The following is an 18,245-nucleotide window of genomic DNA, read 5'->3' on the forward strand; positions in this document are numbered from 1 at the left end:
ACCTGATATTTCTGTTCTGCTCAGCTTTTCCTCTAACTTTAATCTTCGTCCCTCCCACAGAAAGTTACCATTGTGGACACAAAAATATTACGAACGCATGTGCTTTCTGTGTTCATCCATAGTCATTCTAGCTCTGCATTAACCAAAAAAAAAAAAAAAAAAAGCCAAATCAATGTAAACAATTCCCCCCCCCCCCCCAACCCCAACCAAAATTCAGGAGCTCCCATGCCTCTTTCCTGGAGTAAAAGCTGTCCCCTAAAGATGCAACTACTCTTTCAATCTGTGTGGACCATAAAGCATGTACAAATGTCTTCCCCAGAAAAAAACTTCTGAAGAGATCTTAACAGCTAGCCAGCAGAGCTGCAATGTCATTTGCATAATTGTCCTCTGCTCGGTTGGAAGTTGGAAGAGCATCTGCAGTTACCTCCCATCACTCAGCCTGCACCAGGGATTCATGGCTGTACAAAGTCTGCCTTTGCTATTGCACTGGGATGCTTGTAAATCCTCAAGTTTTGAAATCTTTCTTTCCACTATTATCACCTTTAGCTTAGCTGATGCTAGTACACTGAGGAGTTTTGGTGGACCTTACATGTATGTTTTATTAATAAAACAGTGCTGAGAGTCAAAAATGCTTGTGATTAGTGTGACAAAGAAATGGCATCTGCTTTAATGCTCTGAGGATCAGTTCATCCGTGGGTGGAGAAGAGACACATTTGTCAGAGGCAAGCCCACTGGGCTGAGCGTTTTGTTTTTTTTTTTTTTTACAAACAAGAGTGGATTATAGTGTGCTGCTGATACCTACCTCTAGCATTTGGGAAATTATCTTTCAGAGAGAAAATATTCAAGTGGAAAAATGATAACTACTATCGACTAGAACGGGAATGGTTCCTGCTTAAGAACGAAGTGTACTCGGCACTGCTGGCAAAAAGTACAAATCTAAGGATGTACGATGGGCCAGACAGGGAATTTGGTCTGGTTTTGTGGTTGCTGTTCTGTAGGGCGATTTTAGCACTGCAGTGCCTCCTGCTCCTACCAGATAAATGGACCCTCCACCGCCAGGCAGAACCGAAGCCAAACGTAGTTTTCCAAAATTGTATCCCCGTCTCCCCTACAGCCCGCACCACTGCTCGGCGCCGAGAGGCACAAAGAGCAGAGGCGATAACAAAGCACCACCCGGCTAATTAGGTCAGAGCCGAGCCGTGCGCGGATGCGACCACTGCAGCCCTCCTCCTCCTCCTCCTCCTCCTCCGGAACGTGGAACCCCCCGCTCATCTCTCCGCTCCGCTCCCGCCGGGCACCGCTGCCCTTCCCGGCGCCGCAGCGGCCCCCGGCCGAGCGGCGCCGCTCGCTGCCCGCCGCGGAGGCTCCCCCTGCCCCGCGGGGCTGCCCCGCCGCCCGGGCCGGCCCGGGGCTCGCACGGCGGGGCCAAGCGCCGCCCCTCGCCCCCTCTCTCCCGCCTCCCTCCACCCTCCCTCCCTCCGCCGGCCCTGCCCCGCTGCCTGGCACCGCCGCCGCCGCGCCGGCCCCGAGCGCTCCTCGCTCCGCCAGCCGGCCCGCCGCCGCCGCTGCTCGGCCCCGGCCGGGCGGGGACTTGGCAGGAACTCCCGGGGAGAGAGCGAGAGTGCCTGCCCCCGCCGCCGCCGCTCCGTGTGGCTTCTGGGTGGAGGAGGAGGAAGGTCTGGGCTCGGCCGAGGAGCAGCAGCAGCAGCAGCCGCCGCCGCCGGAGAGGAAGAGACAGGAGGGAGAGAGAGACGGAGAGGCGGCTGGAGCCCCCCAAAGTGCCCCCCCGTCCCTGCACTGCAGGCTACATTTCCAGCTTCATGGGCAAAGTGTGGAAACAGCAGATGTACCCCCAGTACACCACCTACTACTACCCCCAGTATCTGCAGGCGAAGGTAGGGTACGGCACGCCGGGCGGCGCAGCGGGGCTGCGGCTGGCCCCGCTCCAGGGCGGCGGGCCGGGGCCGAGCCCGGACGGGGGCTGCGCGACGCGGGGCACGGCCCGGGGGAGGCGGTCAGGTTGCACCGGGGGACGGAGACAGGAAAGAGGCGGCAGCCCCTTCCTGCCGCCCGCCGCCGCCCCGGGAGCCGCCGGGCGCCCACCCCTTCCCCGGCTGCCGCCCGTGCCGGCTGCGACCTGTCTCCTTCCCCCTCGCCTCCCCCCGCCCGCGGTCCCTCCTCCTCCCCGGGGCTCTCGGCGTGTCTCCTCCTTCCCCGCCGCGTCCCCGGCCACCCCGCCGCACGGCGGAGCGCTGCGGGGCCCCGCGCCCGCTGCCGGCACCGGGCGCAGCCGCCTCGGGCGCTGGGAGCGACCCGCAGTCGGGGCCCGGCCGGGTCCCCCGCCGCGCCGGCTGGGCCGGGGGTGGCGGGGCGTCCCGGGGGTGGCGGGGCCGCGCTGGGCATGGCCGTAATGCGCTGAACCGCGGGCGCTGGGCAGGCTGCAGGGCTCGGCTGGGTACTCGTTGTCTGTGGAGTTGGACCTTTGTGAGCTGCCGCCTTGCAGTTTACAAACTGGATTAAAAAGGCGTTAAGGGTCCAGCTCCTGACGGCCAGTTGTCCACGGGGAGCTGCCGTGTGTGGGAAAACTGATTCAGTAGTTCTTGCGGTGGTGGATCTCCACCTTTCCGCCCCCCCCCCCCCCCCCCTTTCTCCTTCAAGTCTGTAAGGGCAGCCAGCCCCACTGCTCTAGAAGCATCACGCTGCACACTGGCAGATGCAGAGGTGGTTGCATCAGCTGTCTGGAACATCTCGCGTAAGCCTCTCCAACCCCAGTGTCACTCCTCGCAAGGCAAAACAGACCCATATGAGGCTTCAATGTGTGAACTTTTTTTAGAGGTCATAATCGTGTGTTGTGTTTTTGGGGGTTTTTTTTGTGTGGTTTTTTTTGTGTGTGTGCTGTTGTTGGGCTTTGTTTGTTGTTTTTTTTTCTTTTTTTTTTTTCTTTTGCTATGGAAGTGTCCTGCCTGTGTGGCAATGACAGGACAAGAATTCCCTTCTCTTTATCCGCACACTTGATAGGCTCTTCTTTTTATTGTGTTCTGTGTTACTATATTGTGAAATGTAATTTATGCTGCTTGGCTGAAAAATAAATTCGGTTTGACAGTCATGAGACATTTTACAAGTCAGCAATGAGGAAGCTTTGAAATGTGCTTTCACATATACAGAAATTGATAGAAATATGATGAAGGTCTTGAGGTGATTTGAAATGACTAATCTCTCATATGTGTAATCGACATCAGGCTAGATAGTACAGTCTAGCTATTTAAAGATTATGCTGCAGAGTAATCACTTCAGTACTGTTTGGATATATATTTTTAATGCATTATTTTGAAGAAAGGTAGAGTGCCTAGAGGACAGCCTTTTGCATCACTTAGCTGTATGACTCTGAAGATTTTCAAAAGAAAAAATATCTTTGTTCAGAAACTTTCACCTTCATGATTCTGTGTGACATTGGTAAGTTATGAACCAAAACCATAACACTGAATATGTATAAAGCAATGTCACTTGGCTTTTTCGACCTGTAAATAATTGAAGAGGGAGGTAAACTGTAATAGCTTACTGTAGTTATTAGAGTATGATCCTAGAAATCCATGATCCTATGAGAAAGCCTGATGGACCATCTTTTGAAAACGTTTCCTGTACAGATAATTTAATATTGATTTGTATTACAGTCAATGACATCTTCAAAACATCTTGCAGTCTTTGCTATAAAATTATACAGCCTTAAATTACATTACTCTGTTTCAGCAGAGAAAGCACACAGCATTTGACCTGCACACATGAAATCAAATATCAGTGATCTAGTGAAGGCTTCCTGTTTTCAGAGATCTTGATTTTGTAAAAGAAATAAAAGAAAAAAGGTGGCTCTTTGGTGTAGATAAATGGAGTGGTAACTGTAAGTTTCAATATTCGGGTATGCAGAATTCAGTAATATAAGCAACCTTCTTGCTATGGATCCTCTCTTAACATGCAGAAAAATTATTAAATTCATAATTTTCGGCTGTTCTGTTCTTTGGGCCCTAACACAACACACTGTCCGCTACATGAACTATTTCAGTAATTCTGGAGAAATCTTTAAGACAAATTATAGTAGAGTTGAATAGCCTTTGCTGAACGTATGATGGGTAATGACACATGATTGCACTGGGGGAGGTAAGAGATTTTGAAACTAGAAGTTTAGCTTCCCATCTTATCTTTACTTAAGTAATGATGGAAAATCTGCTGACTAATAAACTGCAAATCGATAATTAGGAGATGACAGGAATTGCTTGAAGATGGATTTTTCTGTAGAGAGCTCAGAAATACTCATTAGAAGTCACATGTATTCCTAATGGCTCTTTAGGTTAAAATGTTGATGTGGTCAGCTATTTTATTTGCTACAAAATATGTTACAGATTTTAAAAACAGATTTTGTATTTGTCTGTTATGATCTTCACAGTCTTACTCGTGAAGTGTTCAGGCTGGTTCAGTCATATATTCTGGGAGGAAATACAAACGTTTGCTGTGATTCAGCACCTCCCTCGCCCTAATCTTAGGGAGCTCAGCATCAAAAGAGATCAGTGAAACCGTGGACTTACACCTGCTTCCAGTGTTTACTTTGTTCATTTGATTTAAGGCTTTTAATATGAAAAATCATTATGGCAATGAAAATAGTTTGAAACGGGTTCAAGTTGAAACTTGTAAAACCTGCGTTTTTGGGACTGCTACAGTTGTTCTGGCAAATGATGTGTTTGATGTATCTGTTAAATTTTTGTGTCTTCCAATGAATGTATGTTTTAGGACAGTTCCTACACTGCAGCACTGCATGATGTGTCAGAGAGCATCAAAAATATTTTCCAAGTTCAATGGGTGTTTCTAAAGATTTAGATACTTTCTTTAACAATATTTCTGTAACATTGCTTTTCAAATTTCAACTCCATTGTATTTGATTTCCTTACTTAATATTTTATTTGTAATGAAGATATGCTGTATTTCAACATTTTAGAAAATGATTTTAATTAAGATTGTATGCATTTAACTAATGCTGAAGGCCCCTCTGACCAGGAGTAAAATATGACTGTGCTAGGCGAAGTGTTGAAAGGTTTAACAAGACAGAGTACACATAAAAAAATACAAATGTATAATGTATATATATACATCTCTAGGCCACTAATCTGTTTGCTTTGGTCAAGTGAAGAAATAAGTGAAGAAATAAAAGTGAATTTATGTTTTGTTTTCCTTTACGTAAATATCAGATGGAATTCAGGGACATGATACACACAACAATCTACAAATAAATTGTGATAACTAGGTGTGTTACTGGGTTTTCCTTGGGTGGTAATGCAACAATATGACTAATTTTACTGATAGGTTTCTGTATCATACAGAAAAGTTCTTTGTATGAGAGAGTCAGTAGAAATCTGCAACATTTCCTGTAGATAGCATGGTTTATTTAACGTGCAAGCATTTAATAGTAATAGATAATATTTATGTGATACTCAAATTCTATTTCTTTTGTGTGGTATTAGGTAACAAGAACCCAGCAGAAATGAAATCTCATGAATCTTGCTAAATTACCTTTGAGTGGGCTTCCAACTGTATAATTTGGGAGCTGCAAAATGAGTACCCTGGCAGATATGAAAAGAACTAATATTTCTAGAAGTTTGTGTAGGTTCATAGGCAGGAGTATAGATTGATGTAAACTTGTAGCGAACAGGGAGATTCTGCCATGTCAAAAACTTATTTTCAGGTTGTTGATAGCAAACTTTTAAATGGGAACATTTAATTTTTCTCCAAGCCTGTTGATGGCACAGTAAGTAGGAAATGGGTTAACAGGGAGCTTACTGCAGTGTTAAACAAAACAGATATCAAACTTTCTTATTAGGAGACACTGGATAACCCACAGTTTAGTGTCAGTGTATGAAGTTAACAGACTGATATAGAACCTTCTGGTTTAGATGCTTCTAAAGCAGAAGTGGTAGGACTCTAATGATTTGTTATTGATGAATACCTTTACTCACCACATTCTGTGCCAAGCAGAGGTCTATTACCCTTTAAAATTTTTTACTAGCTTATGAGCCGATTTTAATCAGAGTAAATGATTACTAATTCTAGTGACCTTAGTTGTATTTATTCCATAGGCACTATGACTGCAAAATCTGTACATAGTAAAAGACAAGTCTACAGTTACATGGAGTATGCGTCTTTATAAGGTTGGATAGAAATAATTTGCACGCTTCTTGTTGTGGGAAGTTATATTAATTGTCCGTAATTGTGATGTCACTGGTTCTTGACTGGGCTTAGAAATCCATTAAAAACAAAACCAAATAAAAGCACAGTTAGCTGCAGGCTAACTTTTTGTCTCTGTGCAGTTACCTGATCCTGTTAGCCTCCTCAACCTCTTGAATGTGTTCTTTCCCATTCTGGTCAGGCTGGGATTTTATTGTGCAACTATCCAAAGAATTCCTTCAAAAAGTGTACCACATTGTGGAAGGGAAAGAAGTATAAAAATTACCCAATTTTAAGAAAAACACGAGAGTGCTGATGGTGAAGTGATCCCTCCAGTTGTATAAAATAATCTCAAGGGATGTAAAATTTGGAGAATTGAAGAATGTTCTCTAGAAAGAGCATTTACTCATCTTCCAAACATCTCTGTCCAAAACTGGGAATGCCTGTTTGCATGTGCATGCATGGATGCGTCTATCCGTCAGACAGGCTAGTGACTTTTTGTCACTGATCACAATGATTTTTTAATGTAATTGTTCAGGCTAGCTTATTTTGTGTGGGGCGTCTCTCTCCTTGTCCCAGTTAGAGCTCCTTTTAACTTTTGAAGTTTAGTTCAGGTGGCTTGCTATGAACTAGAAATTGTCCTTCAGAAAGTATTTCTAGAAAGCATTACTCGAATAATTCTTGTATATGCAAAAGTTGAAGGTTTTCTAGAAATGGATTGAACGAAGTTCATACAAAGCTCTGCAAATGTTCATCCTCCTTGCCTTGAATTACTCTGGTTTTGCATCATTCTCTCAGGGCCTCTCTTGAGAACTATGGACAAATCTGCATTAGAAGCAGGATGTACCCAGATAGATGGTCAGCAGCAGTGACTGCAGGAAGGTTTAAACCTGGATATTCCATGCTGGAAGCACTGCATTGTTTGGTGGAGTCAAGAAGGACATAAGTTAATGTATTGTGTATGTTAATGTACATTATTGTGACTATATAAATAACCGATGAAGATAAAGGTACATGAAATATAGAAATGCTTCACAACATCATCATCTTGAAGGCTGGCTTCATTGAAGTTAACATGAGTTTTGCCTTTGATTTCATTTCAGATGAGCGACATTTTATTTACTAGAAACTCGATTCACACTTGGGTTATACTGACCATGCATAATTTGGAGGTGATCTGCAATGACATGTTATTCATAATCTTCACTTTGGAGGATCAAAAGTTAGGCAGTGCAAGACATAGATTGTGTGATGAGCGCTGGAATCAAGGACAAGTAGCAATGGCATTGATTTTGTACTTTTTCTAGGGAATTTTTTAAAAAGAGTTTTTAAGAAACCACAACTTTTGTCTCTTAATCCAACCTCTCTAAAGAGAGGAATGGTATAAATACACATGCACTAGAAGCTGAATTTGCAAATGACAAAATAAAAAATATTTCCCCTACTGCATTAATGGTAGAAATGACAGGTTCTTATAAGCATTGTAATTTCTAGAAGTTTGAGACTAAACTCATCCCTAGAGTACACTGTGCTTGGGGCTTAATTTGGTACTGTGTGATTGGCCTCATTTAACACGTCAACGGAATCTTGGTCCCTCTTCTTGATTCAGTAGTAACTTTACTGCTGACATACAAGTCAGATTCTGAGTCTGATAGTCTTACGGGACTGACTTTTACAGAAAAGTGATAAACCAATATATGACTTGAAAAAACCTTGAAAAATTTATTCAGTACTGTTTGCCTTTTGTGTTTGATTATTAACACCCCCAGGCACTGGGTATGGTCCAAAACCATGTCTATGAATTTTATATCCAGTAGGTAGCAGCAGCTGTAGAGACTAGAATTGCACAATATGTCTGATTTGTACTGGTGTATTTTCTAGCTTTACCTTCAACGCAGGATCCCAAGGCAGTCATGAAAGGTGTACGATAAATTTGTGGGGGGAGAAGTTAATTTTCTTTGTATAAAACAGTTCTTTGACGTATGTTTTCTTTCACAACTCAACTGTTACTCTTGGTAATGACGGTAGTTTTTCTCATTACTTTTAAACCAGAGCTGAGCATGCTGTTTAGATTCTTAACCTTATTTGTAAAGGGAACTCTGTACTTCAAAATATTTTTCTTCTAGTTAAGAGCATAAACTTCAGGTCTCAGTCTTAAGGATGAAATTTCCTGGGAGTAATTTTTGGATCTTACACTTCGTATTGAAGGAACAAAGAAAAGATAGATAAAATTATTGACATTTTGCAATGGGGAATAATACAATGTAGTAAAGCATTGCTTTCTAAATCTGTTTCCCAATAAGACAATGCCATTCAGAAACATATCTCTCTAGGATATACATAAAAAAACCATCTTGGACCCAATTTTTAAGCTGCTTCAAAGTCCAAGCAGCAGTTTGAGCTGTCAGTGTTGATAGTAGATGCATCACTCTTACTCAGAAAGGTAATTGATGCTACTAATCCAGTGCTTCTAATGAAGGACACTTGATGCAAAGTGAAGTATACTAGCAGTAAAGTAGTTTGAACAAAGGTGTAATCATAAACGGGAAAATATAGCTTGGTACAGTTATGTATTTCAGTTTCAGTCTTCCAAGTAGTCATAATGAACAGCAAATAATGATGGTGTAAATAATAAATTGTTTTTCATGAAATTACGCTTTTGGTTTGAGAAATAGTCCTTTGAAGAGATATGCTCAGATTTAGCCCAAAATATGCTACAACTTATGTACTATTTTTTGTTGTATTGTATAGATGTCCTATGGTCTGTGCAAAGTACAGATCACAACTGTTTGTACTGGAAAATCACCTGCTTTGTTAAAGATATGAAAAATTTTTGAAAAACATGCTGATAAAAATCTGTTCTGTGTGAATTAATTCATTTCAGTCAAAACACAGGCACACAACAGATTCAGATTGTATTTACTGTGTGGTTAATAGGTGATTATTATTATCTGACTTCATGTGTTTTCTTAGTCTTCCTCAGCTGAAAATACTGAGACCTGTGTTTAAATGTAATTTCATTAAGTTCTAAGCTGAATTATCTCAGAATTGAGGAAGGATGAGGTCTTGGACATGGGTATTGTGAGGTACCATGGCTCACTTGTTTCATGGTAGCTTTTGAAACCACTGTGCTCTGTTTGTGGTCTGAAACTGTAGGAATACATTTAGTCTCAGTTACTCTGACTTGATGAAAACATTTCAAATTATATTTAAGCTAAATTTCTGAAATCTCAGTGTACACATAAGGCCTGTGAAAAGTGTTTCAGAATCAGTCCGGGTAGATAACCCGAGCTTACTGATGCAAAATGCAACTCAAAGTGTTTTGTGACTCTTGAGCATTGGGAGGAAAGTATTGATCTTCTGTAGAGACGTAGAGCGAATGGGCTTTACTTTGTGGATTTTTACTACAGGTTAAGAACAGAATTCCCTTGCTTGTCTCTTGGCAACACACACTGACACAATTTCTATAGCAGTTTATAGGCTGCCGTAGTATCTGTGACCTCTTCTACCCCTCAGGCCATAGCTACATAATCACTTTAATTTTACATAACTATGCACAGCAGCCAAAAAGGGCAGTCTTGTCTTTCCCCATTGCCCCCAGCAACTCATTCCTGTCCCTGCCTCTATGCTGGCACGAGCATTTGTATGATCGATCAGTAAGCTGAATCAAGAAACCAGTCTGGCTGAAAGCTGACCCCCCCAAACCCCAACTGTAATACTTTTCTACAGTGGAGCAACTAATGAGGCACTTAAGGAGTTTGAGATTTGTGTAATTGTGGGTGAAGTTGACTCTGAGAAAAGTACACCCTCTTGGGTCTCACTTTTGTACAACAAAAGGGTGGTGCTTAACTTTTCTAAATAAAAGGTTTTCCATGTCCTTGCCCAAGAGGGCAAAAGATCCAAGCCAAAGGAAGATAGAACAGAGCTGTTAGGTTACCAAAACCTGTTGATGGCATACAAATGCAGATAACAGCTAGCATCATTCTTCTATGACTGTTTTCTCTGTTACTGTTTTAAATTGCGTTAGATGTTGGTGCACAAAGTGTTAAAACCCCAATTTGAATCTCTTTCATTCTTGTAACCAATGAGTGTGGAAGAAAGTGTGAAGTAACTTGCTGAGAGGGCTTAAGTTAGGTATAGGCCTAGGAGGAAAGAAAGAATCAAATGTAAATGGGACTTCCAGAGGCCTTGTAGTATAGTGTTACATCTAACTTTCCATTTTCAGCACAGTGCAACATTGATATTTTATTTCATTCTGGGGAAAGAGGGGAGAAGGCTGGCACTTCAAATTAGCAGCAGCTGCAGAATTAAGACAAGGGTGTTAGTGACTCATTTGGAAAAGTACTAGCTAAAACATTCTGTCTCCTAGAAAAAACATTTAAGAAGGGTTTATGATATAAACTTTGAATTTCATGAATAGTGCCTGTGACCTTCTGGTTTCCTCTGGGTAGCTTTTCTGATTAGTGACCATTTTCTTTTGACAATTGCATGTTAAAGTGAGGAGAATACATAGGGACGTTTTGGAGGGGGAAGCATCTCTGTTAACTGGGGCAAAGACTCTAGAATGCCTCCTGCGTCTTCTGATCCAGTCAGTTATCCAAAAAACTCAGATTCTTATTGTGCCAGGTAGAATGAAGAAATGTTGATACTTAGCTGCTTCTTTGGTGTAGCTGAATTACTGAAAAAGAATAGTCAAACTCCCGTTTCTCTGAACACAGGGATCAAATCATAGAAGCAGTTCATTTGTTCTCAGTCCCGAATTCCTTTTCCCAGTTCACTACTCTCTCTGTTTAGGCCTTTTACAGGACCATATACTCAGTGCTTACGTTTAGGTTGTTCTCTGTGCTTTCCATATCTGCATTTGGGTGATTTCTGCCCCGCCCCCCCCCCCCCCCCCCCCCCGATGAATGTGTGTATTTCCCTGCTTTATTTCCATGTCCTACAAGTGGCTTCATTTAACTTTTAAGAACAGAAGGCTAAGGGGAGATCTACTTGCTGTCTAAATGTACCAAATGAGCATGTATAGACAAGGTGGACCCAGACACTTCTTGGAGGTGCTCTAGGATAGGATCACAGAATAATTCAAGTTGGAAGAGACTTCAGGAGCTCTCTGATCTAATTTTCTGCTCAAAGCAGGCTCACATGGAAGATCAGAACAGGTTGCTCAGTCTGGTCTTGAAAGCCTCCAAGGATGGAGGTGCACAGCCTCTCTGCACAACCTGTTCCAATGCTGGCTGTCCTCATGGAGATTTTTTCACCCCTTATTTCCAGTCTGAGACTCTCTTGTTTCAACTTAACACTCATTGTCATACCACGCACCACTGTAAGAACATGACTCCTTCTCCTTGCTAACCTCCTCAGAGGTGTTCATTCTAGAAATAAAAAGCTGCTGTTACATCCCGCCAAAGCCTTCTTTCCAGGCTGAACAAGCCTGGTTCCTTCAGCTTTTCACAGAGCGTGTGAGCCAGCCCCCAGCCGTCTTGATGGTCCTCCACTGAACTTGCTCCAGCTTATCAATGTCTGTCTGTTACTGGGGGCCCCATGCTGCTGCGTGTAGTGTTGTACATGGGGGTCTATCAAATGGGGGGATAGTCACTTCCCTCACCCAAATGAAGCCCAGGAGGCATACCTTACTGCCAGAGCATGCTGCTGGCTTATGCCTGGCTTGCTGTCTGCCCCCCCCCCCCCGCCCCCCCCCCAGTGCTGTTCCAGCAGAGCTGTTCCCCAGCCAGTCAGTCCCCTGTTTATATCATTGCAAGGGAGTCTTCCTTCCCAGATGCAAAACTTTGCACTTCTTTGTTATAAAAATGTTAAAAATACCAGTAGCAGGATAGACCTTTGTAGTGCTCCACTTGGTACTGGCCTCCAGGCAGAGTATAACCCATTAACTGTGATTCTCTGAGCCTGACCATCCTGTTAGTTTCATTCTAATCTAGTTTTCCACTCATCCAGACTATAATGTCTTTACCTTGGGTCCAAGAATATAGTGGGACACAATGTCAAAGTCCTGGCTAAAATCAGTGTGAATGACATTCACTGCTCTCCCCTTGTCTACAGATCTGGTAGTTTTATCATAGAAGCGTATAGGCAATAGGATGCAACACAACAGATACAAGTTGGGCATAAGAAAATTGTAGTTAGAGATGAATAATTTTTTTTTCACTGTAAGAGTGGGTAAGCACCTGAACAGGTGCCAAGAGAGGTTCTGGATCTCTTGGAGAGCGTGAAGACTCAACTGAACAAGGTCCTGAGGAACCTGATCTAGTTGAACCTGCTCTTGGAGGGAAGTTGGACTGCATGGCCTCCAGATGTCTTTACCAAACCGGTGGTGTGTGATTCTGTAAGCACCATCACCATGCCATCAGTGTAAGAGGCTCTAAAGTAACTGTTACTGTTCCTTCTGTGTTTCATCATTGTAAGCTGTGATACGGTATTTGGAAAGGAAAGGTGTAGAAGGAATTCTCTTTTTCTATTTAATAGAACACGCATTCTACAAATATGTAAATGACATTTCAATAATCTCTTTATCATGCAAATTCCCTTATCCCATTTTAGCAAAAGTCTTGTTTAAGCTGCTTAAAATTTAAGGTTTTAGGTTTGTCTATTTGTTTTCCTCCTGGCAGAACATTATAGTGCTACAAAACTGCTGTAAATCGTGACAGATGTATGCATTCTCATACCAAACCACTTCTTTAGGCTGACATTTCTTGTTCCTGCATCAAATCTGAATTTGTTGATAAGTTTTTGTCCCGAACATGGATTAAAAATTAAATAAAACAATAATTAACCCCAAATTAAGTCTTGTTTCTTTCCAAGCAGACATTATTCAGAGGAGCAGCAGACAGTACTGTAGAAGGCAGTGTTCTGACTTTCTAGTAGAAAACATAGGAAGAATTAGCATGTTCCTGTTGCTTTTCACTGACAGTTCTGCTGTATCTCAAGTGACTTTTCTTCCAAATTACAGGAAGTTCATCAGCTGCAGAAGCTATGGCTATGTTAAGGGCTTCCAAACCCACCCACCCAGCTTCTTTAGCTGGCTCTGCTTTTATTAGCACTTTTTTCTAGTGTCTATTATATACTCTCTCCCCCATATTTTCTAAGGATTTTCCATGGCAGGTATAATAACAGGAAGCTCTCATGTTCTGAAACCCTGAAGTTAATTTTAAAGATGCTGCTTTTACTAGATCTTAAAAAAAAAAAATAAAAAAAAATCACAGCTATAGTTGCCAGCCAGATTGATGATGAGAAAAACATGTAAAATCCACCAAATGTCAGTTCATTTTTACATCGCTAAATAATGTGATCGTGGTTGTTCATTAATTCTGAAAATCACGTTTCTGTTAGGTGCCAGAATTTATATATTTAGGGACCTAAGACAGGATTAAGTTGACCTTAAGATGAATTCCTCATGGCCAGAAAGTTGCAGAGGCAGCAGCAGTATCACTCCAAGTCATTATTACAGAAAAGAAATTTTCTAATTAAACACTACTTTATTTCCTTCTTTATCCTGGAGTGTTTACCTTGATGGTGACTGGGCTATCTGAACATAAATAGAAGTGAAGATTTCAACAAAAATACAGAATTGGGAAGAAATTAAGATATATTTGTGCACTGGGGATGTTTCTGCTGTTAGGAATTTTAAATGCTATTCTTGGACCTTTCTTTAGTTGAGGGCCTGGGACTAGGGAGGAGTGTTGTCCAGCATCTCACACTTACATACCAAGTAGCCATGCATCTTTCTGGGGGAAATAACAAAAAAGTGTGGTAAAATGAAAGAAGAATGACAGAAGTTTACTTTGCCATGTTGCCCCAAAAGAGTCAGAAAAGCAACTATGCATATTTTATATCTTCTACCACTTCCCTACTTTTAAAACTGAAAGTGGAATTCCATGTCAGATGAATAATTGAGTGATGAACAAATGAATAATAAATACTTTTTTGTTTTTACTCGTATGAAATATAATGGGTCATTTTCCATGCTTACTTACAATTCATTCAGCTCTGTCAAGGTTAGTGTAAATGGCTCCTCCTTTACTGATATTTATATGAGATTTAGAAACATATATAGGTTGAACAACAGAACTCTTGGCATTTCTGCAGCACCCCTTTTTAAGAGCAGGGATTTATCTGAGTGTTATCTTCCCAAGTGTATTGCATCTTTCTTATTGATGGGAAGTGTGCTGCATCTCACCCAACTGCTTTTGTCATCCAGGGAGGATGCTGCGGATCCCTGTGCTGTGGTGGTGGTTGCTAATACTTGCATATGCACATTTTAAAAATGTGTTGGATATGTAGTTTAGTTTAGATTTACCTACCAGCTGTTAGAAAACATCCACTATTGATTCAGTTTCCTTGACTGACTAGTTATTGTTATTCTTAGATTTTTGACAGTGTGGTATCTACTCTGCAGGACAGCCTGTGCTTCAGGTAACTTAGATATTGGGCAATCTAGTGAAGTGTGCATGTGCGTGTATTTTTTATGAAATATTCTTGCTTGCTGTCTGTATAATGAAGGCATTCATGCATAAAATGGGCACTAGCTGTGATTTTTTCATAAATTAAGACCTCGGTCCTTCTCTTGACCCATGTGTTCTGTAATTTAAATGGCCGTAGCATCTAGTCTTTGCAGAAGAGTTATGCACCAGAATCTTTTATCTCAATAATAAGCATTATAGCATTAATTTCCATAGTTACGTCATTACAGCCCCCATTTTTCAATTTAAACGACCTACAAAATCTCCAGCCCATACCAGCCTATTGTTCATGCCAGCCTATAGCTTAAAGCAGAATTAAGGAGCCACTTGCTCTGGATCCCTTGGAGACAGCGGAAAGAAGGCTTGCTGCTATCAAGGGTTGTATACAAGTCTCAGAATCTCCGCTTGCCTAATTACTGGAGGATGTCAGGAGACTGAGCTGGGAGAGTAGAAAGCTGAGCACCATGTCTGGGAATGACAAATATTTCGCAGTTTTAGTGAGAATCTTTTGATAATTGATACTTATAGGAATAACATCTGGAAAAGAGGAAGGGAAAGCATGGCTCAGGATACCAAGGAGATAACAACAGAGTAGTAGTCTGGTTTCTATAATTTTGTGTAATCTTGTCTTCACTGAAGCAATAGACAACTTTGGAAGAACTACCTACTTAGTCCTTACTCCCACATGGAGACCCGGAGCAGCTGCTTTCAGGAGCGCTGGGTTTGGACAGAAGGGAGGTAGTTCCATGGGGCTGATCCACTTTGCTTTCTTTGTCCCCTGGCATTAGCATATCTCTGAAAGTGGCTTAAACAGGCATTTAAAAGCTGGCCATAGACCTGTCTCTTGAGCCTCGTCTTGTCATTTGAGATAGGAAAAGAGGAAAAGGTAAGTGAAAACTATGAAGCTGAACAGAGGGAAAATATAAGGAAAACGAATTTTGCAAGAGGAGAATTGCTGTAGAGAACAGATAAGAGAGAAGAATGAAAGAGAAAAAGCACAGTTCAGTGGAGAGGCTGTGGCATGTGTGCCAGTGCATGGCACAAGAAGACATCTCCAGCTGCCAGGCCATCCATGGGGAGTTGCATCTCCAACAAAGGGAGACTGAAGGCAGTATTCTGCAAGAACTCTGTTTGGAGACTGCTAAAGTTCAGCAAGAATTAAAGGTTATATTTACAAAACAGTGGAGGGGTTTGGGGAACAGACAGGCAAGACCTTTGGGAAGGGCCTTGCTTTGTATAGATTGTGAGGGGACAAAAGGTGCTCATGGGGCAAATTTGGCAGTTGTCTTCGCCTTTTAACTGGGGCAGCCGTATTGTGATACTGTAGATAGAGGTAAACTCCTCAGAACTGAAGACTGCCGTTTCTTTTTATTTTTGTAGGTTATACATCTGTTTTCTTATTACACTGAAGCTACAGTAAGTGCAAGGACTTCCTGAACACAGCCTTTAAGTGATGTGGTGATGTTGCTATTCTTTTTGATATTTTATATGTTCAGAAATTCTGTTATCTTGATAGGTCTGGCATGAATCTGAATCCAAGAAAATATACAGTATAGCAAAGACTAAATGGAGTTAGCATCCACCTAACAGCCAAAATATCATTATACCGTGTCGCACACTACTTCTGGCAAAAGCAGCTAAACAGAAAAAAAAATCAGAAGGCATCCATCTCAATATAAAAGATTAGAAGAGTATGCATGGAAAATAGTGTTCTGTTGAAATTACACAGTATAGCAGCCAGAGTGAAACTCAGAATTTATAGCAACATATTTTCTTGTCTTTAAGCTTTACACATACAGAGACGTGCTTTCTTATGTTAAAGTTTTCATTGTTCGTTTGTGCTGTTTGTACTATGCCAGAACACTTAATGTGTCCAAGCACGCTGTTCTGGTCATGTGTCAGCCAGCTCAGAGGCTGAGGTCCATCCTGGCCGCCTGAGCAGATCTGGTGTTTGGACTAGAAATACCATTCCAGCCTGCTCAGGTGGGCGGAGAGGTGGGCTTTTTATGCAGGTCAAGATCACTTGGAGGGAAAAGCAAGACCAAGGGAAGGTTTAAAGTGCTGAAGTCACCACCAAAGAATAGAATTTTCAGTTCCTGTAACTGAGGTGGGGTGATTTGTGTATTTTAATTCAAAATGTTTTTTTAAGAGGGCAGAATGACTCTCAATGGTACTGTGGCCTTTGGAGGTGGTGAAGATCATGGTATTACAAAGGGGTAACACAGAGTGTGGATTTTTCTGCCACAGTCTACCACTGTAGAGCAACACAGCCCAAAAAAGGGCTTTAGTTTTATGGAGAAGGAATCAGAAATAATAAATAGTGATTTTGCACTTTGAGTATGCTATCTTGAAGCCATAACTACATCTGACCAAGAGAAGATCTTTATTTTGTTCAGGTTTAACGTCTCTTTTTTGTAGCTTTTGGTTTTGTTTTCTTTTGTCTTTAAATCATTGGTTGTATTAGTGATGTTAGCCCTAAAAAAATTATGAAATCTCAGAGTTTTGCAGCATATAGTTTCATCCTGCATCTCTCATGTGCAGTGATCCTCTGAGAATGGTATTTGGCATCTAGTTCCTTTATTCTGACAGCAGGGATCTTTGAGAAGTAACTGCTGTGCAAGCACTGTGCACAATACTAGCACAGCGAGCACTGGTGGAAGGCCAGGCATAAGGATTTATTAGGTATTCTGGAATAATTATCCCCAGATAATTTCAAGTGAGCAGAGCTTTCTTCTTAAATAAGAGTACCGTTGTCCAAAACAGCTCAATCCACTTTCAAACCCAGCCAAACAAGAAGAGGCATTCTTATTCTGAAATGTGATTGCCTTCTCCTGGAGTTACTTATAAATGTTGTTATATTTTAAACTGTTAATCTGATACAATTTTTATGCATACAGGAGGCTTCTGTTCCTACTGCTTTCCAGGATGAAGCCTTAAAGGTTTGACGATGCTGAAGTAAACACACTGGAGCGTCAGAGAGTAAAAGCTATCAAAGGTGCAGAATACTGATGCTAACAAGATTTAGAGCTTGTCTACACTTAAAAATATAATGGAATTTGTAAGGAAATACTTTACTGGAATTATTGAGTGTTATAAATTCCCATATAGATATTCACATATCTACACGTCTGTATCAGGGGTTATTTCAGAGTAGTTCTGGTAAATTTCCAAATGTAGACAGGACATAATTAAGCTTACTTGATGTGCTAAACTTGTGTCAACTAAAACTCTATTAACTGTATTGTCCTCTAATTAATACTTTTAATGGTTTTAATTATATGACTAAATCCAGTAATACCAGAAGTAAATAAATGCACAATGAATATTTATTTACTTCACTAAGTGAGCATTTTGCCTGCATGCAGTATTCAAGAATGGGCTCTGGAGTACTTGGCAGAGCACAGATGAGGTTTCTCTGCGTTCTTTTTGATGTCTCCTTTCTTGAAAATTCTAAGTGCTGAAGTTATACAGGTATCTTGAATTTCATTTTAAATTGAAAGGTTTCTAAGATATGCAGTAATGCAAAACGCAAATAATTACATGAAAGTGTGTATAATCATTACA

The 18,245-nt window shown here is 41.5% G+C and overlaps 1 protein-coding gene across 3 annotated transcripts in view; it reads left to right on the forward strand.

The window, feature by feature from the left end:
* The first annotated feature begins 1,484 nt into the window (after positions 1-1,484).
* RBMS1 (RNA binding motif single stranded interacting protein 1) overlaps positions 1,485-18,245 on the forward strand; it is a 148,963-nt gene continuing 132,202 nt past the window's right edge. The window contains exon 1 of one of the 3 annotated variants that reach the window (XM_056348393.1): positions 1,485-1,895. In XM_056348393.1, the coding sequence (XP_056204368.1) occupies positions 1,821-1,895 (75 nt within the window). In that variant the 5' untranslated portion in view covers positions 1,485-1,820. The remainder of the gene's footprint in view (positions 1,896-18,245) is intronic. The other 2 variants (XM_056348394.1, XM_056348395.1) reach the window with 2 other exon arrangements.

This window comes from Falco biarmicus, chromosome 8 (assembly GCF_023638135.1).
Source record: "Falco biarmicus isolate bFalBia1 chromosome 8, bFalBia1.pri, whole genome shotgun sequence".
Classification (NCBI taxonomy): Eukaryota; Metazoa; Chordata; class Aves; order Falconiformes; family Falconidae; genus Falco; species Falco biarmicus.